This window comes from Hydra vulgaris, chromosome 06 (assembly GCF_038396675.1).
Source record: "Hydra vulgaris chromosome 06, alternate assembly HydraT2T_AEP".
In the NCBI taxonomy this organism is placed as follows: domain Eukaryota; kingdom Metazoa; phylum Cnidaria; class Hydrozoa; order Anthoathecata; family Hydridae; genus Hydra; species Hydra vulgaris.
In genome coordinates, this window is record NC_088925.1 from 12035883 (window position 1) to 12061578 (window position 25696).

At 29.4% G+C, this 25696-nt stretch overlaps 2 protein-coding genes across 2 annotated transcripts; one reads left to right on the top strand and one right to left on the bottom strand.

Annotated features, from left to right (window-relative positions):
- Positions 1–220: 220 nt before the first annotated feature.
- Positions 221–1110, top strand: LOC136081206 (uncharacterized). The gene is made up of 2 exons (XM_065798504.1): positions 221–292; positions 412–1110. The coding sequence occupies exons 1-2, from the start codon at positions 221–223 to the stop codon at positions 1108–1110; spliced, it is 771 nt and encodes a 256-aa protein (XP_065654576.1).
- A 3552-nt stretch (positions 1111–4662) lies between these two features.
- On the bottom strand, positions 4663–20490 carry LOC136080955 (uncharacterized). Its single transcript, XM_065798315.1, has 3 exons — positions 20323–20490; positions 20061–20117; positions 4663–5046 (listed from the first exon to the last, which is right to left on the bottom strand). The coding sequence occupies exons 1-3, from the start codon at positions 20351–20353 to the stop codon at positions 4793–4795; spliced, it is 342 nt and encodes a 113-aa protein (XP_065654387.1). The 5' UTR covers positions 20354–20490; the 3' UTR covers positions 4663–4792.
- Between the last annotated feature and the right edge of the window lie 5206 nt (positions 20491–25696).

The following is a 25696-nucleotide window of genomic DNA, read 5'->3' on the forward strand; positions in this document are numbered from 1 at the left end:
TTAGCTGGTTTTTTAATCAAATGTCGTGTTATGATTCGAAGCAAGAAAAAAAGCTTAAACTAATATGAGGCCGGGTGAATAAAAAAAGCTGTTTCTTAGCGTTTTTGGAGTAATTGCTCAGCTCTACGTGAATAAAAATTCTAGCAAATTGCTTAGACTTTTATTCATGTAAACCTGACCAGTTACTGAGTAAATGCAATAGACCATTTCGCTATTGATTATGCGCGAAACCAGCGAAAAGCATTATGGGATAACCGAGGCGCAAACAAATCAAAACAATATTTTAAAGGAAGTAAACAATTATCTATACATGGGTGGGGATGATCACTGCGTTGTTCAAAACTGTAGCAATGATAGAAGGTATCCGGAAAAGTACATTATTAAAGACCATATTAAACTTTTTAATGGTAGTTTTGCAACTTAAATTTTGGAGATGCAAAGACGTTAAAATGTTACCTATTTTGGATTACTATCTATATCTGGATTACTTATTTTGGAAATGAGTTAAAGCCTCTTCTTTTATGGCCCACACGAGAAGCAAATTTATTGTATAAAGCAAGACATTTTTCTGGAAAGTTGCACAATGTAGAAGGTATAATAGACTGCACTGAGCAAACAATTCAGAGACCATCAAATGCAAAAGCACAGTATCAAACATTTAGTACTTATAAAAGTAGTAACACATTAAAAAAGTTAGTTGTTACAACAAAAACTGGTTCTTTCAGTTTTATCTCTTTAGCTTACGGTGGCCAAGCTTCAGATAGACACATTACAGAAGACTGCAATGCTATTAACATGTTTTGTGAAGGTTCTATGTGCTTGGCGGACAGAGGTTTTAATATCCAAGATTTGCTTTTGGAAAAAAAAGTGGTATTAGTTTGTCCACCTTTTAAAAAAAAAGGACAACATTTTACACAAGCGAAAATTCTATCAGCCAAAGAAATTGCTCAATCACGTGTCCATGTAGAACGCTCAATTCGTCGACTTAAAGAGTTTAGGATTTGTAAGAATGAGTTATCATTAACAATGCTAGACCTCATTGATCACATTTATGTTATTTTTGGGGCTTTAAGTAATTTACAACCACCAATTGTAAAAGAATTTATTTGACATAAATTAAATCTTAATAAATATATATATAAAAAAAAGATATTTTAATTTTTTATACTCTTTTTTTTTTTATAAAAAAAAGTTACATTAATAAACCATGCAAAAATATTAAGAATAATGTTTTCAAAATGTGTTCAGATCGATATCACATGTTTTCTGTTGCTTAAGATTTATGATGTCATAATTGAATGTTTCATTAAGTTGTTTACTTTCTAAATCATTAACACACTTCTTTATGAGATCATATAAAATTAATTTAACCATTTCCTCTTTTTCGAGTTTCTTTATAAATAATTCAGGCAAAATAAATTCTGTAAAAAATATTTGAAACTTTTGCACATTTTTAATATAGCCAGGATCAGAATAAATTCTTTCACGGTTTTGATCACTGGCTAAACATACATAGAAATCAGCATGTGGATAGCCACTAATAACTGATGTTGTATTTGCGTACTGTATCTATGACTAGTTTTTAGTGTGTATGTGTTTGCACAAGATTTGTTTTCTAGGAAACTTTGCGCACTTAGAGCATATTCAGAGTTTTTTTTAGCCTAAATGTCCATGGGCATTTAATTTCAAGCAAACCAAACCCACACCATGTACAACTTGTAATACCATCTGGGTTTGCTACAAGATAAGGTGTTTCAATTGATATTATTAGGCCGGTTTGATAACATTCAAAGTTTTTATGATTTTTTTTCATTTCCTTAATATATCTTTTAGCACATAAAGAAAATGCTGCTTTTTTGTTTTTCACTATCAAGTCAACGTCAAATTTTTTCCAAACATCATGAGCGATCGATGACGATATTCTTCCAACTCTATATTTTTTCCAAAGTAAACTTTTTGATCACATTTAAATGCTAAACGTTCATTTCCATAACAACATTCTATTTGAGCTACTAATTGGTCTATGGTGGGTGGTAGTGTTTCGTTTAAAGTTTGCAGAAGGTAGTTTTTTTTTAAATATTCTGACTGTATATTTGGCTTTAGGCAAATTACAGCACTTTTTCCATCGGTGTATTCTGCAACTGCTTCCCAATCTTCCAATGTAAAATCTGACTGCCTTAAATGATAAGGACGAGGATCGTATAAAAATCGACTGAGTTTAAGACATTTATTTTCAATACTAGGTTTGACTTTTTTAATAGAAATATTTTGTAATATATCTGGCTCATGTAATTTTCTTTTTTGAGTTCTAGTCCCCCACTTTTGTTTTACTGACGTACAAGTTACATTTTCTCCTAATCGCACATACTCTTCAACAAAAATAACAAAGCAAATATATGTTTGCAGCTTTCTCCATAACCGGCTATGCATTTGCATTCTGCAGATAATATACTTCCATTTTTATTTAAACATACCCATGACTCATATTTTTCATCGTTTATTCTTGTTTGAGGTACTATAGTTCCTTTTAAATAACAAAATTTTACAGCATCTGATAAATTATTAAAAGATACTGAAGTTAAGTGATCTGAAGAATAAAGAGAATGTCCTTCTTTCAAAGCTTTAGAGCTATGAGTATCAAAAGCATAAGTTTCAATGTCCGAATAAGTTGTAGTTGGTAATAACTTTATTACTATTTCTTTATTTATTACCCAATTTCCAATTTCATTAGGATGGGGAAGCTGGACACCTGATTTTAATTTCAATTTTTGAAAAGATCTAGTCTCTTCTTGCATGGTTTTTTGAACTGGTAATTTAAGTTTACTGGCATAATACACGTTTTTTAACAAGTTTCCTCTTGCAGGATTTTGACCAAGAGGAATACTCCTTGCTTGAAGAAATTCTTTTAATTTTTCTACTTTCCAACTTTTTATTTCATCCATAAAGGCCTTATTTTTTTCGTCATCAGAGGAAGAATCAGACATAAGGAAAAAGTAGATGAGAGTTCATCAGGTCGCAAACATCAAAGCAATTTCAAGGCGAATAAAAAATAAAAAACTTAAATTATTTTTATTACATTAAAAATTTATACATTAAAAAAAAAAATTATTCGAAGGATACTTTTAACCATTAGTAACTGTAATTATTCAACAAAATGATTTAAAAGTTAAATAGACTTACTTTATTTTAAAAGCATACTCGGAGTAGTTAAGGCAATTTCAAAATAATTTAGCATCTGTATGATATTTTTTTGACTACGACATATATATTAAATGAACGCTTTATATTCATTTAATTTCTCAATGTAGTTAAGGCAATTTGTAAAATAATATAGCGTCTGTATGATATTTAGTTGACTATGACATATTTCCTTTAAATGATCAAGTCTGTGAATTATTAAAAGACGAAAAAAGTTAAAATGATAAGTTTTGCGGTATCATAAAATATAAATGTTTTTAGCGAAAAAACCCAGACCAAGGATTCTTTTTTTAAAAAAAAAAGTCTTCTTGAAATTACATTCGCTAGTCCAAATTTGAATAAGATTTTAAATAAATACGTTTTTTTGGGTGAAATGAACATCATAGTTTAATTATATGATCTGTTCTGATCGTTTATTGGCAATTTTTTTAATTATAAGCTCTTTCTTGGTCAAAATTCTAGTTCCTTTTCTGAAAATTGAAAAAAATATTGTGTTTTGACAACTATATATAGTTAACATACGTAAGAACCAATGAGAACTAGGATCGATAGTGGGTTAAGGCATTTTTTCAAAAGATTTCAACTAAGTTCATGTTAACGCCGTTTAGCGAAAGTGATCTAAAGACTCCAAAATTGTGTTCTTTAGACTCATTATCAGGGGTAGTAAAAAGGTTTTAAAAATAAAAAACAATAGAAAAAAGTATCTTTAAGTATTAAAAAACCTGAAGCAAAAATATTATAGCATCTAAAACTCTTGTTTGGACGAAATCATGCTAATTCTAAATAAAAGAATTTGAATAATTTGTAAATCGCCTTAACTACACCGAGTAGGCCGGGTAAATAAAAAAAAAGCAATTGCATTTACTCAGTAACTGGTCAGGTTTACATGAATAAGAATCTAACCAATTTGCTAGAATTTTTATTCACGTAGAGCTGAGCAATTACTCCAAAAACGCTAAGTAACAGCTTTTTTTTATTCACCCGGCCTCATATTAGTTTAAGCTTTTTTTCTTGCTTCGAATCATAACACGACATTTGATTAAAAAACCAGCTAAAACAGTTTTTTAAAAATCAAAAAAATTGTTTTATAAATTACTAAAGCTTAAAGTTTCATAAGTTGTATATAATAAATTGTATATTATAAATCATGCTAGTAACATTCCATTCATTTAATATGAAGTTTAAGAATAAGTTGCTACTTGCTGTTTTGTTGCCGTCGTTTAAAATGGCGGCATTTTAAATAGACAAACCGTCAAAATACTAAAATTTTAAATTATTATAAACGAAGCGATTCCTGATAAATCTACCTGCACTTAGTAGATTTCTTATGTTCTTCAGAATTAGTGTTTTATCGAGAAAGTTCAGTTGATTAAAACTACAACTCTCGGTTATTTTTTATCTTCCTTTTTTCTTATTCTCTTGCATATTATGTAAAAAACGGAATAAAAAAATATTAATTACAAGTTAAATGAAAGTCAAGTATATTATTATAGTTAGCTAACTAAGCAATTAAAAAATTATCTTTTTGCTTATTTGTTATTAATTTATTACTATTATTGCTATTATTATAATTAACTTATTTTAACTACAAATTTCAAGAAATGGGCTTGCAACATTTATGTCCTTCTACTAAACATTTTCCTTCGGCTTCTTCGTACCCTAGTAAACATGTGCGACTGTTATGAAGACAATGAGACTTTGGTCCGTTACAAATTGAGCGACAACATCTTTTGTTTGGTTCTATACAGCTACTTGCAGGTGCATCTTCGTGGTTGGGATTACATGGTTTTTCAATAGGTCCGCAATATGACAATGCTCCACTGGAATCACACTCGGACTTCGTACATCCTAGATATTGTAAATGAAAAGTGCGTTAAAAAGTAAAATTACATTATTATTTTTAGATAAATTTAGGTAGTAAGAAATTTTATAAAATGTTGATTTTTTTAATATACGAATTGTGGTAAAACGTTACCAAGGTTACTTACCAACGTTATTTAATTACGTTACCAACGTTACCAACGTTACCTACTGTGTCATTCATTTTTGATTTGTTACCACCAAGTTTTAAAAGGCGTTAAGTTTCCATATTTTTAATTAAATGATGTTTACTTTTTAAATTTAAAATCCAATTGTAACAAAGTTTTACAAAATTGCTACAAGAGTTTAAAATCAGTTTTTTTTAAAATAGATTAATTTTTTTACTAGATTGAGAACTTTTTTTTGAGATTGCCGAGGCAAGCTTAACAAAAGTTCTCACTCTAGTAGCCCACTCCACTAGCTAGCTTTAAGACTAGCGTTCTGGGAATGATCAAAAAAGTGGCTTTTGAACTTCAATCTAGAAAAATGTGAGTTCACTCATATTTCAACAAAACTTTAAACTGTGCAAGATGGCTAAACTCGGTACAGGCGCAAGCACAATTTTAGAATAATCAAATTACGACATTGATCTTGGTGTGATGATATCAGATATTGGATAATTTGAAATGAGAATAGCAGATTAAATTGTGAGTTCACTCCGCAGATTAAATTGACAATTGAAAAGTAAAAATAAAAACTGACTAATCAAGCATAAAAAACTGACTAATCAAGCATAGTTTTAAACATCTTAATATGATTTTTAATGAGACCACTTTATTCATCTTTGCTTTGTTCTCATTTAATGTATGCTGCTTCAGTCTAGAATCTATTCTACAAAAAGGATGTAAAACTTATTGAACAATAACAGCGCAGTGTATAATAACTGTGCGACAAGAGTTATAAAAAGGGTTATAAAATGGAATACACAGTAAAAAAATACCCGTTATATTTTTAAAAACATAACGCTAAATTTCGTGTTTTTAACGGGAAATTACCGCTACGTTTAATGTATGATTCGTATGATAAAACATAACTGCAAATACCGTTATACGAATTATATGTTCCACGTATAATTCGTATATAAAAAACATAACGGTATTTGCCGTTATATTTTTTCCATACGAATAATACATTGAACGAATTATACATTGAACGAATTATACTTTGAACGAATTATACATTGTCAGAGTCCTTCATATTTTATGGACCTGTGTGTCCGTTAGAATTTGTTCTAATAAATATTAATCTAATCTAATCTAACCAATGACGTTTTAATAGAGAGACGTTTAACGTATTGTAATAGACCAAAAGATCAATTGCTGCGGTTGGAATTATTAGCGTCATTTTTTGAAATAATTTTACAAAAAAACCGACATTTAACCGACATTTTTGGTTTGCTAACTTCTTTCAGTAAATGTTTTATTACTCGTAAAATACTAACTTTTGCAAAATATAAATGCATTTTATGTAATTAAGAATGTCTCACGTATTTGAAAATATTTTAATTAATATGCAAGTTTTTTTAAATAATAACTTATTTATAAACAAACTTTGACGTCAAAAATAATGTCTTTTTGAAAATGCAATATATGGCATAGTAACATGAATATTGTTATATAAAAAGAATTTTCTACGTGATGTAGGTCATATCATAGATCATTTAAAGATTGAACTAGAGATTGTTGGCATTACTCCCTACACTTTAAATTTACTATTTTTTTAAAGATTCAAAATTCTAATTTTTGACGGGAATCATATCGTTTTTTATCGTATTTTTTTTTACAAGTAGAGTTCTAGAATAATATGATTTAAAAACTTTTTGTTATTTACTTATACAGGAATTATACAAGGGTAATAGAATAAATAGAATAATTTTTAACAAAATAGTAAAGTATTATTATTCACAATACTTTAGTTGGATAGATTTTGATGTACAATCATATAAAAGTATTCCACGTGGCATAAATGATTCCTATTGTTTGGCTTTTGTTATTTATAACAATTGCAGGCACGCATATCTTGGCTTTTAAACAATGAGTTAAACGTACATCTGGTAAAACGTCCTTGATTGAACATAATGGTAATTACCTGTTGTAAAACACGAAATGGCGTTATGTTAGCGTTACTTTTCTGGCGTTACGCTAGCGTTACGTAAACGTTATGCTTGAATAACCTGATATAACGGGTATTACCCGTTATGTTTAATAACTTTAATAACTCAAAAATAATTTGGAAAAAAATAAATTTTATATATATATATATATTATATAATAAATATAATATATATATATATATATAATAAATTTTTTAAGCGCTTAGTCACAAAAATTTTTATTTGAGTCAATTCCATTTCTATATTTTATATACTGAAATCTATCATTTATTTAAATATTAGTTCTATTAAAAGACTCTAAGTCCTGAAAAATCTAAGTGAAACGTAACAGTTTCCCTCACCTGTTTTTTTGAAGCTTTAACCCAGTTTGACTTAACGTGTTTTGAAACGTTTTTTAAAACACGTAAAGTCAAACTGGGTTAAAGCTTCAAAACATGCTAAGACAGAACCCAATCAGATAAGCGATAAGTGACGTTATGTTGTTTTAAAAATGAAAGATCTGTTTATACTTATTATTAGTGCACTTTTTCTTGGCGCATCAAATTATTAAAAATTTATCACTTAATTCAAAAAGGCTGAAACTAGAGAAAGTTTTATAGCTGTTGGAGAAAAAGCTAACAACCATCTTACTGAGGGAGATGCATGGAAAAGAAAACAAAAAGAGAGGTAGTATTTTTTATTTATTTCTAAATTATAAGTAATAAATCTTTTAATCAACGCAATCCATATAGCTTATTTTTTTTATATCTACTCTTTGGTGTCTAATACACGGGAGAGGACTTTGAATAATTTTTACAAACTTTTTCTATTCATCCAAGCTTTTTAAGACCACCCTGCCCACATGAATTTTTTTTGTTTTTGTTAACAAAAATAACGGTAGAGGTGTACTTGATTCACGTGCGATTAAAACGATGATTTATCTTAGCGTCGTTTAATTGAATTTAACCAAGGAGGTATAATAGTCTATTATACTCAACCTATATCTAACTATATCACAGAGAAGCAACCTAATCTACCAGTAACTTTTGAATTTTTCCGAGAAATTTTTATTTTCAACTTTAATTTAGGGTTTGGCTCTCCTAAATCAGATGCATGTTCGTATTGCGAAAATATATCGACTCCAAATATAGTGTAAAAGTGCTTTAGAAAGAAAGAACAGTTTGATTACTGATTTAGCTGTTCACAAAGGAAGAGCAAATACATTTTATAATTTTCTGAAGGAACAAAGAGATGGTTTAAAAATTATTTGCTTAAAAAACCGAATCATCCCTAAAGTTCCAGATAAGCAAGCTTGTTACAGTAAACAACTTTCGTGTTGTAGAAAATAAAAGTAGTGGATGTTTGAACAAAGATAATGTCATTATCTATACTTGGAATGAGAATGACCTCAAAAAAAGTAGTTCTTCCTGCTCCAGCGCAGTGTTGGACAAGCTTTGTAATACAAGCATGGATAGCCTAGACACTGCTCGCTAAGTTTCTGATGCTTGTGAATGTCAAAATAAAAAAAACGCTTTAATTTACATAGCAGGCTTCTGACTGTTACGCCATGCACCAGTATTAGTAAAAACAATCGAACTTTTGTTTCCTGTTCGAGAGCATACATTTTTGCCATGTGACCGTGTATTTGGAACTTTAGAAAAAAGTTTATGAAAATTGAAAGAATATATTCTCCAGGGTACTATAATGTTTACAGTATTTAAAGAGCTGTAAAAATTGCAGGAATAGACTGGAATGTGTTTGACTTTAAGTCAGTATGTTAAAGAGTATTTAAAAAGCCACTGCCAATTAAAGTACAGGAAAATAAACGCTTTTTTATTACAAAAGGATCAGCTAAATAAATTAAAGTTCAAGCGGAATTTTAAATTTTTGCTGAATGGTCCTCAGATTATAACTAAAAGAGGCCATAATTTTTTATCTTGTCCCTCTCAGATTTATAAAAAAGTCCCAGTAGCAGAAGCTAAAAAAAAGATATCAAAAGCCTAATGCTTTAATCAAAACCTTTCCTTTCAAATCATTTTAATGCTTTTTAATAAAACAAATCTTGTATAAGTTCAATGAAGCTTATATTTATATATAGTTTTTCGTCAACTAACTTATTTCAAAATAATCTAAGTCCATCTCACATTATTAAAATAAGCTTAGTCAATAATTTAATAAGGTTTATTTCATGACCCTATCGAATTGTATTTTTCCTATGCGCATGCTTTATGTGTATCACACACGTTTTGCAAATGAGCTCCTAATATATATATATATATATATATATAATATATATATATATATATATATATATATATTATTTATTAAAATTCTAATCTCTAAAAGACAAAAGAAACAAAAAAAGGATATTAAAATATTCAAGAAAAATTCAAAAAAAAGTTTAATACGTGTTTTATTTGAGAAACTTTAGCCAAAGATTCTGGTACCACTAAGTCTAATACGTTTATTGTTTCCTAGTTATTAATTTGAAATGTTGGTTGATTTATAACTTGAGTTGATTATATTTTGAGTATTTAAAGTTGCCACATATCTGTAAACCTGAATATTAATTTTTTTTAACAACTTATAAGAGTAATTGACTAAATCTACAACTTTCTTGTTATTTCCCTCACTACAACCATCTACCCTATAGACACCCACAAATATTTCTGAAACTGTACAAACTGAGCACCATATTTACTCAGTATTGTCATTATCTAAATAACTATTATTCAAATTAAAAGAACTGATGCTTTCATGACTATAAATATATACTCCATGTCCCCTTTTAATCAGTCTGTTTAGTCTGGAAAAGGAAAAACTCAGGATATTTGTTGCTGATGATTCACTTTGATATGTTTCACATATCATTACACAAGGTTGCTTAACTTCAATATCAATTAATAATTCTTCAGACTTGTAGTTTAGCAATGTTGCATTAGTATACCAGCAACACAGATGACGGTATTTTCTTTTCAATTTACTTGATGCAGATTTTGCAGACTCTAATTCCTTGAATAACATATCAAAAAGGCTTTTTGATAGTTTCTTCTATAGAAAGTTTTCTGTGGCATTTGTTTTTCTCAATAACTAGTTCTTTCTTTTGTTCCTTTTTGACCTCAGTTTGATCCAGATTGGTGTATACTTTTTGAAAATTATTCAATGGCTTCAGCTTTATAGTAGTTTTCAAAATTTCTACTTCGTATGCATTGTTCGTTAATTCTACTAAAACAGGGCTGCTTAGTGCATCGCTTCTAGATTTGAAATGATAAACTTTTTTGATTATATTTTTATTTATGATTATTTCTCTAAATAGATCATTAACTAATTTGGAGTCACTCTTTATGGATTTTAGTATCAATCTCCATTCTTTTTTGTGACATTCCAAAGACTATAACATTACTCACTCTCTTTGCAGTTGAAGAGCAAATTTTCAAGTTACTTTTAGAGTTATTTTCTTTATCTAAAACTGCAAGACAATAATCTGATTAATTAATTGCAATTAATTAATCAGCTTATTGTTGTTATATATATATATATATATATATATATATATATATATATATATATATATATATATATATATATATATATATATATATATATATATATATATATATATATATATGTATATATATATGTATATATATATATAGATAACAACATATATATTAAATAAAACCTAAAAACATTTACATTATATTACTATAAAATATGTATTAAACTATAATACCATATTATAATCTAATATTTTTAATATGTCGTATTATAAATATAAATTTTTATAACACATGTGTTGTTATAACTTTTATCAATGCAATGAAAACTCAATAAATCAATTTATTTTACACAAAAAAAGTACTGTTTACAATACAGTAAAAAAATTTTATAATATTATTTTTGTGAAGAAACAATGCAAATAGTAAAAAACAAATTCAAAGCAGAGACTTTGTAAAAAGAACTAAAAAAAAAAGTTTTTAAACATTAAATAAGTACACATAGTGTTGTCATATTATTCATATTTATTAACATTATGTCTGTATATTATTCATCTTTATTGACATTATGTGTGTAATATAAATAAAGATGAATAACTATATGACAACATTATTAACTATATAAAATTATTATCATATAAAATTTGCAACCCCCTCAAATTGAGGGGGGTTTAAACTTTATATGGTCATAATTTTTGAACGCTAAAATATTTTAAAATGAAATCTAAAATTTATCGATGAATATAAGTCTAGTTAAGAATAGTACAAAAAATACTTCATCAACTTGTTGCTCTCACGTTTGGGGCAGGGGGGGCGAAAATTTTGGGGCTTTTTTGTTCCCAGCTTCTAATCATCACAATTTTTTGCAAACCCTCATTATTTGACATAAGTATAAACATATAAATGTTTGGAGTTTGCTCCATGTCTGGAAGTTACCTATCTCAAACACCAAAAAATTCTTTCTACGCCTCTGTTAGCAACAATCCATATCAAAAGTATGAGCCTCAGTAACCGAAAATATAATAAATATATCTTAATAATAATCTTAATACTAAGATTAATCTTAATATTACTAATGTAAAGAGTCTACGTTCTAGCTCAACGTCGTTTCGCTTTCGTTTTTAAAGTAGTTTTAATTAGTTACTTGGCTTTTACGAACTTGAAAGAGTTCTCAACATGCACGCGGTCCATTGGAGAAAGATTTATCAAGCGAGATAAATAATCATCATTAAATTCAAGATATTTTCATAATCATTATTATCATATTTTTTTTTAGCTGTTAGCTTCTTTTTTAACAGCTTTGTTTTTATTGAGCTTATATTTTATTTTTTAGAAGGAAAATAGCAAGGCGTAGACAACTTTTTTTGATGTTTGAACTAAGCAACTTTGAAACATGAAGAAAACTCCATATTTATGTATGTTCATATATATGAGGAATGAGGATGCTTCGCAAAAAATTGCGGTGATTGGAGACTGGGAACAACAAAAACCCCAAAACCTTAGCCCCAAAATAAAACCCAGCCCCAAATAAGAGGGCAATGAGTCAAATTTGTTATTTTTTTTTTTTAATATTAAACTTTATTTATATTCATCGACAAATTTCAAATTTGATTCAATTATCTCTTTTTGATCGGCTTTTATGACTTTATAAAGTTTACACCCCCCTCAAATTAGCAGCCGTGGTTGGAGTTCTGGCTAAGAACCCAGAGATCTGGGGTTCGACGCCGGCTCTAGCCTAATAAGGGACATTGGTAAGGTAGGAGGCGTGAACTTCCGCGGTGCTCCGTGATAAGACTGTAAGGACTTCTGGGAACACCTAAATAACCTTATAAAAATAAAAAATTGAGGGGGGGGGGTGTAAACTTTATAATTATCATATAAATATAAATATATATATATATATATATATATATATATATATATATATATATATATATATATATATATATATATATATATATATATGTTTAAATTGTATAACTATGACTTCATTTCAAAAGTAGAATGTTTTAAGTTTCTGTTTTTGTTTTTTTAAATTTTAATTTTAGGTGCCTCAAGAAGACCTTATGGTCTTATCGCAGAGCACCGCGGGGGAACTTTTGATAGGAAGTTCACGCTTCCTTCCTTACCAATGTTATAAAACTTGCCCAGACGTGGCGTTGAACCACGGATCTCTAGCTTCTGAGGCTCTAGCTTTTCTAGCTTCTCTAGCTTCTGAGGCAAGTGTGCAAGCCACAAGCAGGCTGCATAATGCGATCGCTAATTGAATTAGCCACTGAGCTGCGGCTGCTTTTTTGCAGTTGCTAACGTTTTTAGTGATTTCATTATTATTGGAAACATCGCTTCTTGAAGTGCATTTATATTGAAGGCATTTTGATTTAGTTTTGTAACTTTTCAAATTATTTTATATATCCATTTTCGCTCATACCCTATTTTGTCACGCAATGACAACTTCGGTTATAGAGGTCTATAACCGAAATTGCAACCATAACTTCGTTCATCTTGGGGAGGTGCATGGGGGGGGGGGGATTCTTTATAGTTATAAGTATTGAGCTATTATATACTAACTAATATGTTGTAACTAAATATCAAAAAACTTTTTTTTATGTAGGGAAGAGCGGGGTTTTTACGCCGCTTACAAAGTTTATTACTAAAAGTTTAGATAGGATTTAAAACTTTTAAATCGTGCAACAGAAACTTTGTTAAAAAAAGATACTTTTACAGTTCTAAAAAAAAATTTTTTTAGCTATTAAGATGCTCCCATAAGTCCTTACGGTTTTACCACAGAGCACCTCGGAAGAATATTTTTAGGGAAGTTCACGCTTACTTCCATACTGATGTTGCTTATTGAGCCTGCGTCGAATCTCGGACCTCTGGGTCGCGGCTGAGTCAGAACTCTAACCACTGCGTCACAGCTGGTTTTTGTTTATATGTGATTTTGATATGTAAAAGTTGAATTTCACATACTTAGAATTTTTCTTTTTCTAAACGGAAATTTTTTATTGTGTTTTGAATGTACATTTATAATTTTTTTATTCATTTGAGAAACGTAATCTATAAAAAATTATGAAATTCGTACGTTTTTGGGTAAATTAATAAGTGTCTTTCTACTAGCTTAGAAGGGGTTACTTTTCAAAAAATAAATAGGATGGCTGTCACGTTTACCTTGCGCGCGTATTTTTTTAAACCGCTAATTTAAATTCATGGTTAGAGCTATACAATGTTGTTCAAATGTGCGACATCACAAGCTGTATCATAGGGTGTTCAAATGTGCGACATCACAAGCTGTATCATAGGGTGTTCAAATGTGCGACATCACAAGCTGTATCATAGGGTGTTCAAATGTGCGACATCACAAGCTGTATCATAGGGTGTTCAAATGTGCGACATCACAAGCTGTATCATAGGGTGTTCAAATGTGCGACATCACAAGCTGTATCATAGGGTGTTCAAATGTGCGACATCACAAGCTGTATCATAGGGTGTTCAAATGTGCGACATCACAAGCTGTATCATAGGGTGTTCAAATGTGCGACATCACAAGCTGTATCATAGGGTGTTCAAATGTGCGACATCACAAGCTGTATCATAGGGTGTTCAAATGTGCGACATCACAAGCTGTATCATAGGGTGTTCAAATGTGCGACATCACAAGCTGTATCATAGGGTGTTCAAATGTGCGACATCACAAGCTGTATCATAGGGTGTTCAAATGTGCGACATCACAAGCTGTATCATAGGGTGTTCAAATGTGCGACATCACAAGCTGTATCATAGGGTGTTCAAATGTGCGACATCACAAGCTGTATCATAGGGTGTTCAAATGTGCGACATCACAAGCTGTATCATAGGGTGTTCAAATGTGCGACATCACAAGCTGTATCATAGGGTGTTCAAATGTGCGACATCACAAGCTGTATCATAGGGTGTTCAAATGTGCGACATCACAAGCTGTAGGGTGTCTCCCAAGAATATTTAGATTAGCTTTTCTGCAATGAAAAATTTACCCATTAAATCCTGATATTTTTCCTGATGCTGTCCTAATAAATATTTTTTACTGATGCTGTCCTAGATTATTGTCCTAATTATGTAACTGATCGCCAAAACCCATCTTCTTCACATGCTGATTTAAATAAATAAATCTGCCAACCGTATTCAGTTCAACTAGGACTACCAAACAATGGGTTTAAAGAATTTATTCAGATATCGGCTAATCAGCTAGACAGAAGTATAAAAGATCCACTTGTATCAAATAAAATCTTTTATCATGACCAAATCACTAATGCCAACTGAGAGTATTAGGCCTCTGCCTAAAGCAGGTTAAAGGTTACCATCAAAAAGAGGAAGGAAAAAGCGCCTCACCTGTCAAAGCATGGCTCACTAATGATAGAAAACAGGAAACAAGTAAGATTAAAAATCTTAAATTACATGTGAATGAAAAAAATTTTTGAAGTTAAGTTTTGCTTAAAAAAGCACTTTGATAGTTTTAAATTTATCTAAGGATGCAAAATATTGTATCTACTGTTTTGAATCATTTGCTAATAGCAGATCAAGAAAACATTGGATTTAATGTACGCTTTGCAAAAAATGGGCTCATGAAGAATGCACACTAGGCTTACTGCTGTCACACAGCAGAGGTCTTTGAAAAATGATTTTACAACAAAATATATTTAATTTAATGTCACGAAGTTGTTGTGATAGTTACCAGAAATACTTAAACTACCTTTATGTAAAGTTTGGCTTTGATTTAATAAAAATAAAATATAAGCCGCCTAAAACGTAAATTACAAGCAACCCAGCTCTCCCCTACACTATTTAGCAATTTTTCAAAATAATTAATAAATATTATTATGAGATGACCTAAAAGAATATTTACAAATACTATATATATTGCATTATGGGAACAAAAAGAATCACAGTGTATTTTACGGTCAAGCTAAAAATTATTTATGCTTACAACTACCAATTGCCTGCTCAACTAAACGTTAGTTGTAGAAATTGACATGTTATGCATACATTCATGACCAACAGTGAATCGTTTAAAATAACTGCTAAACTAGTCAATAAACATTTTAACTTCAAAGTTTTTTTTATTTAAATAAGCAATATTTTTATTTTTTTTAATAATTATAACTTCTGTTAAATGAAACTTTTAGCAAAGCAAAATAAAAAAGTTTTTTATTATTGCTCAAAGTAATAATAAAAAAAGTTAAATAATCAAATAAAAAAATGCAAATTTGATGTTTTTTATATCAAAAACTAAAGCATACAGCTTTTGAAACAATTTGTAACAAACTTTCTTTTTTTTGCCTCGCTTATCCGAATCTTAAAATACGCAACAACAAAAAAACGCGACTTGCTTTATTTAAAGATACACAGGCTCATCATTACCCATGTCCAGCCTAGGCAGTCGCTGTGGCCAGGGAGTTTGGAGAGGCTAGCCAATAAGAAATTAGATTTCTTTAAGGTGGATTAATATGGATATAAAAAAATTAATCTATTTTAGTAAAATAACTAAATTTCATTCTAAAATCAGATTTAAAAATTTGATTTTTTTATTTTAGGTGCCCCAAGAAGTCCTAACGGTCTTGTCACAGAGCACCGCGGAAGTGCATTTAACCAGGAAGTTCACGCCTCCTTCCTTACCGTGACGCGAAAATATGTCCAGAGCTCGTTCGAACCTGGGTCTCCTGCTTATAAAGCAAGCGTTCTAACCATTGCGCCACGGCCGCAATTTTTGAACAAATTTAATGGACAAAATTTGAAAAATTAGGATTTATCTAATTTCATTTTTAAAAAAGACAATGTCTTCAAAAAACATATAAAAAAGATCGATTTTCTTCAATTTTCAAAACATGATTATTCCAGAATGGCAAATCAACTCGACTCAATACTTTGCAATATTATTTTCTGATGTAGGAGGTAGAGTGTAAAGAAGGATCATTACAAAAAAAACAATTTTTTTTTAAGTTCCATAAAATATAAAGTTGACTTATTTCTAGGGGGTAAAATTCAAAAAATTATTTAAAAAACAAGAAATATTTAATAAATTATTAAGGTTCTAGTTCATACTTTACGCACGTACCAATACAAAGCGATTTCTTTTCGGTTCAGTTTTTTTAAGACTTTTTCAGAATATTTTTGATTGCTAACAAAAGTTTGCGAATTTTGTTTTATTTTATAGATATAGGATTGTAACTCCCCCAAATTAAGGTTGGTTTAAACTTTACATTGTTATAATTTTTGAACTCTAAGAAATAATCGTATGACTTTTAAAATTTATCGATGAATAAAATTTAGTTAAGAATTGTAAAGAAATATTTTATCAACTTGATGCTCTCACATTTGGGGCAAGCGTAGCAAAAATTTTACGGCTTTTTTTGTTTCTAGGCTCAAACCATTAAAATTTTTGCACAGCATCCTTGTTTAACATAAGAAAAATTTTTAGAAGTTTGGTCAATGTCTGAAAGTTAGACCTCAAACATCAAAGAATACTGTATCCACCTCTGACCAATAAGTCCTTATGAACATCATTAACCACGTATGTGTAGATGAGGTAATTTTTGTGTTTTTTAGTAGAAGCTCCCGATCGTACTGCGAATACTCTTCAAGATACGATTTTACGCCATTCTTTATTTGGAATTCGTACCTTTTTTAATATTTGGTGAAATTGAAAACCTTTGAAACGGAATCTACTCCCATGCAATTTTTCATTTTGTTGATACTCTGGAAGATGAAATTCATATTAAAATGTCAAAAACTTATGAGTGCATGTTAAATGTAGATTGCAATGCTAGTTGGGCTCATCAGAATATTTTTATTCATTTTTTATGAGTTTATTATGGCGTCAACGTTTTAAGCTTTCCCTTAATTTCTTGTCGAACACGAATAATTAATTAAATTTAAACACGCAACTATTTTCATAGCCAAATATGTCTTAAAACACATTAGCATGAGCAATAGTTTTAATGACCTATATTCTAATATAAACATCATTATTTAAATTAAGTTAAGCATAGAAATCATATTATATATTGAGCAACTTTATAATATTAATGCTCATTCGTGCATTTTTGCATAAAACTTATGGCAGCCATTAAACTCAAGTTAATGGCGTGAAAGAGTCTCTAAGCACTTTTTATATAAATTTTTTATAGTTTTTTTTTTATTTAAACTGTTTTGTTCCGTATTTAAAAAAGCGGTAAAAGGCGGAAAGCTAATTTGATTTTTTTGCTTAGAGCAAATAAAGGTAAACTCTATATTGAAAAGAAACCATTTTATAAACTTTTTTATATCGATATTAATTAAACACACTTTTCGTGCGGGTACTCAACACTTTTCGTGCGGTAAGAGCGGGTACTCAACATTAGTGCTACACTTATGTTCAGTACCCTTCCATATAGCATAGCGTATACAACTTCCAAATGTAAAAAACAATATGAAATATGCTAGTGTAAAAAAAAATCCACTTATATAGAGTGAAATAAAAACGTCTGCAAGTGTAAACGTCGGTACTCCTGACAGTAGGTAAGTTGAGGTTGCGGATTAATTATTTAAACGTGTATGTTTAATATGACCGTGTATGTATAATATAAAAAAATTTTTAAACTTTTCTTACAGTTAAAAGTCTTTTTGCTTAAATTACTTTGTTTAAAATTTTTGTATTTATGAAATTGTGTTTTTGAAAGATCAGCAAGATTAAAAAATACAAATAATATTTTATTTTATTGGAGGGTTCGGCTATTATCTTACCGCTTAGAGTACATCGCACCTTATCATCGAGCTACAAATGCTTACGCCAAAGTATTAAGATAAGTTGTTCTATAAGAATTTATGGCACTCTCCCTCCATTCTCCCACCCCTAAGTTGATAGTTTTGCTTGCTAAAATTTATGGCATACTTTAATAAACCGCCAATACCGGTAATTAATAATTTTTGTTCGTTAAGAGTATTGCAAAAGAAGTTGCTACCAAAAAAGATAAACTTATCTTATTTGACTTAACTAGCTCCCGTGACCCGTTTTCCGATTTTTTTTTTTGCTTTAAAAGTATTTATATATATTTTTTGCTTTAAAAGTATATGTATCTTTTTTTTGCTTTAAAAGTATACAGAGGGTTAAAACTTTATTAAATTTCAAAAAATATCGGGAGAAATGTCGCGCAATTGTCATCTATGTAAGAGATATATGTTTTATATGTTTACGTGATCAATAATTCGGATCTGTGCATCTAACGCAGTAAAGAGTAAATGTCCGACTTTTTCGTTGGAGAATACAGTGCCGAAGCTATAAAAATAAAGATTTTTACTGTTCTTGTAAAAGTCGGTCATCTGGCAACACTAGTAAAGAGCCAATTTTTTTTCTTAAAGAAGGAAGGTGTTAAATTCAGACTTTCTCTTTCGAAATAACAGGGTGAGAGTTCTAAGTATGCGGTATCCTGGGACAAATCGAGATAACAATTTTCTTTTTAAACGCAATTTATTTATTTACGCAATTTTTTTACGCAATGTATTTATTTATTTTTTAAATGGTAAATTTAAATTTACGCAATTTGTTTACGCAATTTATTTATTTATTTTTTAAATGGTATTTAATTTATGTCAGTTACATATTTTTTTATAAAATATAATAATTATACTATGTTATCTAATAAATAGGAATAATTGAATTATTATAATATCATTGAATTAAATTGATAAAAACAATTGTTTAATAATATTGTTTTACGCTGCACATTTTTACGTAAAAAACGTGACCACGATCACGATATTTACGTTAAGGTTTTGCACCGTGCCTTTTTTATCCAAAAAGCGTGACTAAGGTCACGTAAAATAATTAATTTATTGTATCGAGGACCTTTTATATGAAAATTTTTTTTATTAAAATATTCAATAATAATAAAGAACACTGGAAAACCTTTATATTCTGTTTTAAATATCTGAAAAGAGTTATTGTCGTAACATATTTATAGTAAATATGATAAAGCAAAGAAAAAAAAAATGCTTTGCAAATATCTATGATGTATTTTTGTATTAATATATGATGTAATATAATATTACATCAATTAAAGTTTTTTATCAAAAAATGATGAAGAACAGAATTTAAAAAAATACGTATTATTATGTCTTACGACTTATAATAAATAAAAATGTGAAAAAAGAGGTTTAACGATACCATAAATAAAGTTCTTAGTAAATTAGGATAAACCTGTATCATATAAAGACCTTTCAGAGTCCGCTTTGTGTTGAATATTAGATAACTTGTACTGTATGAAGTTATATTTTAATAAATAAAAATTTTTCAGCGTCAAACCTCCTATTTGATGGAGCAAAATTTGAAATAACTTTGTTAAAGTATCATTCTCAAACATTCATTGTGAATTAAAATTTGTTTTTACTTTTTAAAGAAATCTTACTTGTATAACGAGAAGATTCGCCGTGTTGGGTAGAAGCTGTGGTTGGTATTAATAAAACTAAATAAAGAAACTTACGTTTATACAAAAAAACTTAACAACAACATGTATCATAATATTTATTTTTTCTATGAAGTACTTATTGATTTCTTAATTTTTTTAAAGCAATAACAATACTATTGTATTAACCGTATCTATTAAATATTGTAATAATGTTAACCGATGATACGATCAAAAATCGATATTAATCGATAGTTTCACTTACCGGAAAGAAAGCTTAATACAAAAAAACTCATTTTTGTGTTGATATTTTTACTGTTACTGTGAGAGAATTACATATATATACCTTTTTTTTTAAGTTTAATAACTTTAAACGTAAAGTTTTGCAACATTAAATTGGTCCAGCGAGCACCACAGTTGCATAATATTTTTGTTAGTTGATTTTAGTGCAGCAAAAGATTTATTCTATTTTAGACTTGCAGCCTACTTAGTATTCAGGACTGAAATTATAATTTTAATTAAGGTAGGATATTTTCAGCAAAGAATAACTAGAAACCTTTGACATTTTACTTATTTACAACATTATCGTAACATATTAGCATTATGGTTTTCGATACTTCCGTTATGATATTCGATACTTCCGTTATGGTATTTGATACTTCCGTTATGATAATACTAAAAAGTAGGTTTTAGAAAATTTAGTTTAAAAAAAAAGTTACTTAAGTGAAGAATTTGCTATTTTACTACTTTTCATTTTGTTTTGCATAATTGAGACAATAAATGAGACATAAATGAGACCTGTATATGCTAATCGCTTCAATATATTGAAGCAAGGTATATTATTCAGATCCGTGGAAGCTCCATACAAACAAGAAATATTACATTAATGTATAAAGCAAAACTTTTCCTAAATATCATTTCCATAAAAAGTTTATACTTTTCGTTATTACATAGTCACTTAAGCTATGGTAACATGGCCTGGGTAAGCACAAATTATACAAAGCTTAAAAAACTCTACAGTAAACAAAAACATGCCTGTAGTCTTTGGAGTAGGTAAAAAAATATCTTGTGAAGCTCTCTCATGCAAACTTGGAACGTTGAATGTATACAAAATTAACATACATCTTGTTTTACAGTTTATGTACAATATAAAATATGGAATATCTCTGCCAATATTAACCCTATTTTAGCGAAATAAGTCATACCCTAGTAGATTCTTCAATAACAACTTTGTCATCCTAAAATTTACATTAAAGTTAAATTCAAATTCAATCCTTATTTGTAGAAATTTTTTCCCCAGATTGTTACTATCAAAAGAAATACACTTGAACAGTTTAAATCTGAATCAAAGCGTTTTTTATTATCTACGGACTTGAATTTTTTTTTTCTTTTTTAGTAAAAAAATATAAACTAGAACAATGTATTCCTTTTATTTGCTTTTACTTTTATTTGTTCTAAATTTATTTTACTAAACGAATTTATATATTAACAGTTATATCAATTGTGAAACGTAGTTTTACACATTTTATATATACAGTCGACTCTCGATATCTCGAACACTAAGGGGACCGGAAAAAAAGTTCGAGATATCGAGAGTTCGAGATATCAAGAAAAGGGTTGAAAATAAATAAAATTGCTCGACTTTCATTAAAACAAGTTATTTTTCTGACAAAAATCATTAACAACAAAAACTACAACTTTTGGAAAAAATCTGTTATCTGGTATTGTTTTAAATTATCCATCTTTTCCATCTTCATTAAATCCTCAAGTTTTAGTGCTAGGGATTGTATTTCATTTCCGTATTTTGAGCTGTATAGCGAAGCATTTTGAAATGTTTCAAAAGCAATTTCTAATTGAATATCAGATGGGCGTGGCGGGGCTTCGACGTCAATAGCTTCGTCAACGCTATCTTCAACTTCATTATCGTCGTTTTCAAAATTAGGGTCTAAAATCTGAGCAATGATTTCAGCATCAGTAGCAAGTGAACCGGTGGTTACTACATCGCAATCTAAACCAATGTTAGATTCCGCTGAGAGATCTTCTTGGACGGCACGAGGATCTAACTCGCAAACGGTTAAGTTCTTCTGTCAAAAATTTAAAAGAATGATCATCATCAGCTTCTTCAATACTCTTGTTTGTTTTGCTGATACCAGCTTTTTTAAAGCAGTTGATGACAGTCTCCTTCGACACAGCATTCCACGAAGAAACAAGATCTTTCATTGCTTGAAGTATAGAAATTTTTGGCATGGGTTCGTTATTATCGACAGCCTTGATACACAAACGCACAATTGTGACGATAATGAGCTTTAAGACTTCGTATTACGCCTTGATCCATGGGATGAAGGACAGATGTGGTGTTAGGGGGGAAAAATATTAGGTTGATGTTGCTTAGCCCTTCAATGTGTGGGTGGGCAGAACAGTTATCCACCAGGAGTGCTACTTTCCTGTCTTGAGCACGAAAAAATGAGTCAAGTTTCATTACCCATTCTGTAAAAAGGTCTCCGGTCATCCAACTTTTTAGCTGATTTTTATATGTGCAAGGAAGTTGTTTAATGTGCTTAAAACACCGTGGGTTTTTAGATTTTCCGATAACAAACATAGGTAATTTTTCTCCCGTTGCACTCCCTGCTGCTATGCCTGTTAGTCTGACTTTACTATTTTTTTTCCCCCAAAACATTTTTCTCGTGATAAATGGTATGTTTTGTTTGGTAGGCACTGGTAAAATAGTCCAAACTCATCGGCATTGAAAATGTTTTCAAGTTTGTAATTCAAAAGCAATGTTGGAAGTGTAGTTTCATTCCACGAAGCAGTCATATTATTCGTCACGGCGGCACTTTCGCCTGAGATTATTTTAAAGCTGATGCCGTTCCTAAAAATAGGAACAGAATAATTGAATTTTAATTACACGTTTAAAAAACTAAATAAATTAAATATAAACAGATACATGTTATTTGTTTATATTAAAATTGAACTAGATTTGACAAAATTTAACTGACCTTTCTTTCCAATTATGAAACCAACAATCAGATGCTTTAAAATCCAACTCTCCTAATGCTTCTGCGAATTTTAGTGCCTTTTCTTTTAGTATGGTACCATCAATTGGTACTTGTTGACTTCTTTTTGCAACGAACCACGTGTATATGGCCTTGTCTACATTTTTGAAATTACCACTACGAAGTTTCTTCCGTTTAGATTTTGTGCCATTTTTTTCCAGTAAGGTTAATAACTTGGTTTTATTTTTAATCCAGGTTGATAATGTGTTCTTTGGGACTCCATACTTTTTGGCAACCTCTTTGTTAGACATCCCAGTCTCTAGGTCTTTTAATGCCTTGCATTTTTCTATTATAGATTTGTTCGTGAGTTTTCGTTTAACGAGCGGCATGTAGCTGCTTTTGACAAAAAGAATAAATTATATATTAAAGAAAAACTTTTCAGAAATTCGATTCTTAAAAAAATCGAATTTAAAAATGGAATTAAAAATTTTTTTTTTTCGAAAATTGGAATTTAAAAAAATTAAATTTTATTAAAACATTTTTGAAAAAAAAAATGTTGAAAAGTTCGAGATAACGAGAGAAAATTGCACTGTGGACCGAAAATATTGTTCGAGATACCAAAAAGTTCGAGATAATAAGGTTCGAGATATCGAGAGGATTTTAGCCTAAACTAGTACGTTATGTCCATGGGACCGCTAAAAAAGTTCGAGATACTCAAAAGTTCGAGATATCAAGTATTCGAGATATCGAGAGTCGACTGTATTTTATCACAAGCATTTATCACGATTAAATTGCAAAATTAAAAAAAAAAAAAATATATGTACTGAATATTTTTCATACTTTTTTTCATATTTTTTATTATTAAGTTTATTCCACCTATGGCAATGTGTACTTAGCAATTGGTCTTAAAATATTCTTAGGTCACTGATTAGATCTACTGTATCGATCTTTTTAAATTCTCCATGTTGGCAACCTTCTTCAGTGTTTAAGAAATATTACTACTTTTTTTAAAAAAATCAAGCATCTCATTCCGTGGTTGCATTGAAAACATTTCATTCATTAATTAGATGCTTCGGATTCTGTACTCATATTAGTTATAAATTTGAACAATGCAAGCGGTAAGCTAGGGGAGAAGATACATACGGTCTTTGTAGTATTCGTGCGGAATAATTATGTTACAAAAACTGTACTAAGTCAAAATGGCGCTTTTGCGTTGGAAAAGGAAAGTTTCGAAATGTATTTTATAAGCTTTGAAAAAGCTGTAATCAAAATGGATTACTTTCTAAAAAGTGGAATAGATAAATTTTTAACAACTATTCGAACAGGAAGTAATCACAACAAAACTCACAATCTAGGTAAAATTTTTTAAATACCTCAATAGTAAATATAAATATCATAGTTTTAGGCAACCTCTAGTACCTATTGGAATCTTACATTTTGTTTCCCCGTTTTGCTCTAGGTTTGTTCCGTTCTTAAAAAACGTTTTTTCTGCGAGGAACTTATTATCTCCAGGATTTTGTTTTATGTGCTGCAATATTTTTGCCGTATTTAAAAACAGATATTTTAAAAGAATATAAAAGTAAATAAGGCGGAGCAATCTCTACCCCCCCCCCCACCTATGGATCCGCCCTTGCTCTAAACTAGTATTGTTTAAAATCACTTAAATATTAACCAATTTTTCTAAACTTTTATTTGCAACGGTTTGATTACTTATGACGTTTCGAAACAATATCATGAATTTTTTTAAAAGTGGAATGGGATTGGTTAACTTTAAACCATGTTAATTACGCGGTATTTCATTTAAAAATATGAAAACAGCTTTGTTCTCTCTCCAGCAATATTAGACCTCTTTGAATGTTTTTTTTTTTTCATTATTGAGAAAAAAAATATCGAAAGAGGAGAATGTAAACTTAAGATACATCAATACCAGTGTTTTTGGGATCACTAAGTTTAAATTTGTTAATAAAACTAAAAAATACGCGTACAAAAGCTGCGTACGCGTGCAAGTGTTGTTTACGCGCAAAAATACTAATTTAAAGAACAAATTTGGATTTCTTGAACCAAAATACCATATTAAAGAATACCAAGTATTATTGAGAAACAAATTTACGTGTGCCTTAGGCACGTATTACACACATGTATTCGTATTAAAGTTATTTACGCGTAAACACTAACTTAAATAAAAAATAGGAGCTAAATGCATTTTTTTAATGATGAATATAATTAATGAACTATTGTTTTTTATTTTATACACAAGATTAATAGTTTTGGAAACAGAAAAAAGATTTTTTTTTCAAGCGAAAAAATAAAAATAAAATATTCTTAATTAAATTGGGACAAGTTCGCGCAAGTGATTTATTTTATCATATCCAAAAATACACGGAAATACTGGAATATTTATGAAGCGGATGTCAAAATATTAAATGCATCTAAAACTTCTTATGAAGGAATCCATATCTATTAGCAATCTTCTGCCATAAGGATTTTTTGACAAAGCAATTTAATTTTACCACAAAATACTTTTATTAAACAAAGTTTTTTGATTTTTTTTATCTGATTACCAGTCAGTTTTTAAAGTAAAAACTATTTTTTTAAAAAACCATTTTGATTTTAACAAGATAGTTAACAAATAAAGAAAGTATATGG

What these genes read in the sequence shown, in the direction of transcription:
- LOC136081206 (XM_065798504.1), top strand. Translation starts at nt 221, where the DNA reads ATGCGCGAAACCAGCGAAAAGCATTATGGGATAACCGAGGCGCAAACA. An exon ending in AAAACAATATTTTAAAGGAA is followed by an intron (nt 293 to 411) that starts GTAAACAATTAT and finishes TTTTAATGGTAG; the next exon opens with TTTTGCAACTTAAATTTTGG.
- LOC136080955 (XM_065798315.1), bottom strand. Translation starts at nt 20,353, where the DNA reads ATGAGTTTTTTTGTATTAAGCTTTCTTTCCG. An exon ending in TGTATTAAGCTTTCTTTCCG is followed by an intron (nt 20,118 to 20,322) that starts GTAAGTGAAACT and finishes TTCTTTATTTAG; the next exon opens with TTTTATTAATACCAACCACA. An exon ending in CGAATCTTCTCGTTATACAA is followed by an intron (nt 5,047 to 20,060) that starts GTAAGATTTCTT and finishes TACAATATCTAG; the next exon opens with GATGTACGAAGTCCGAGTGT.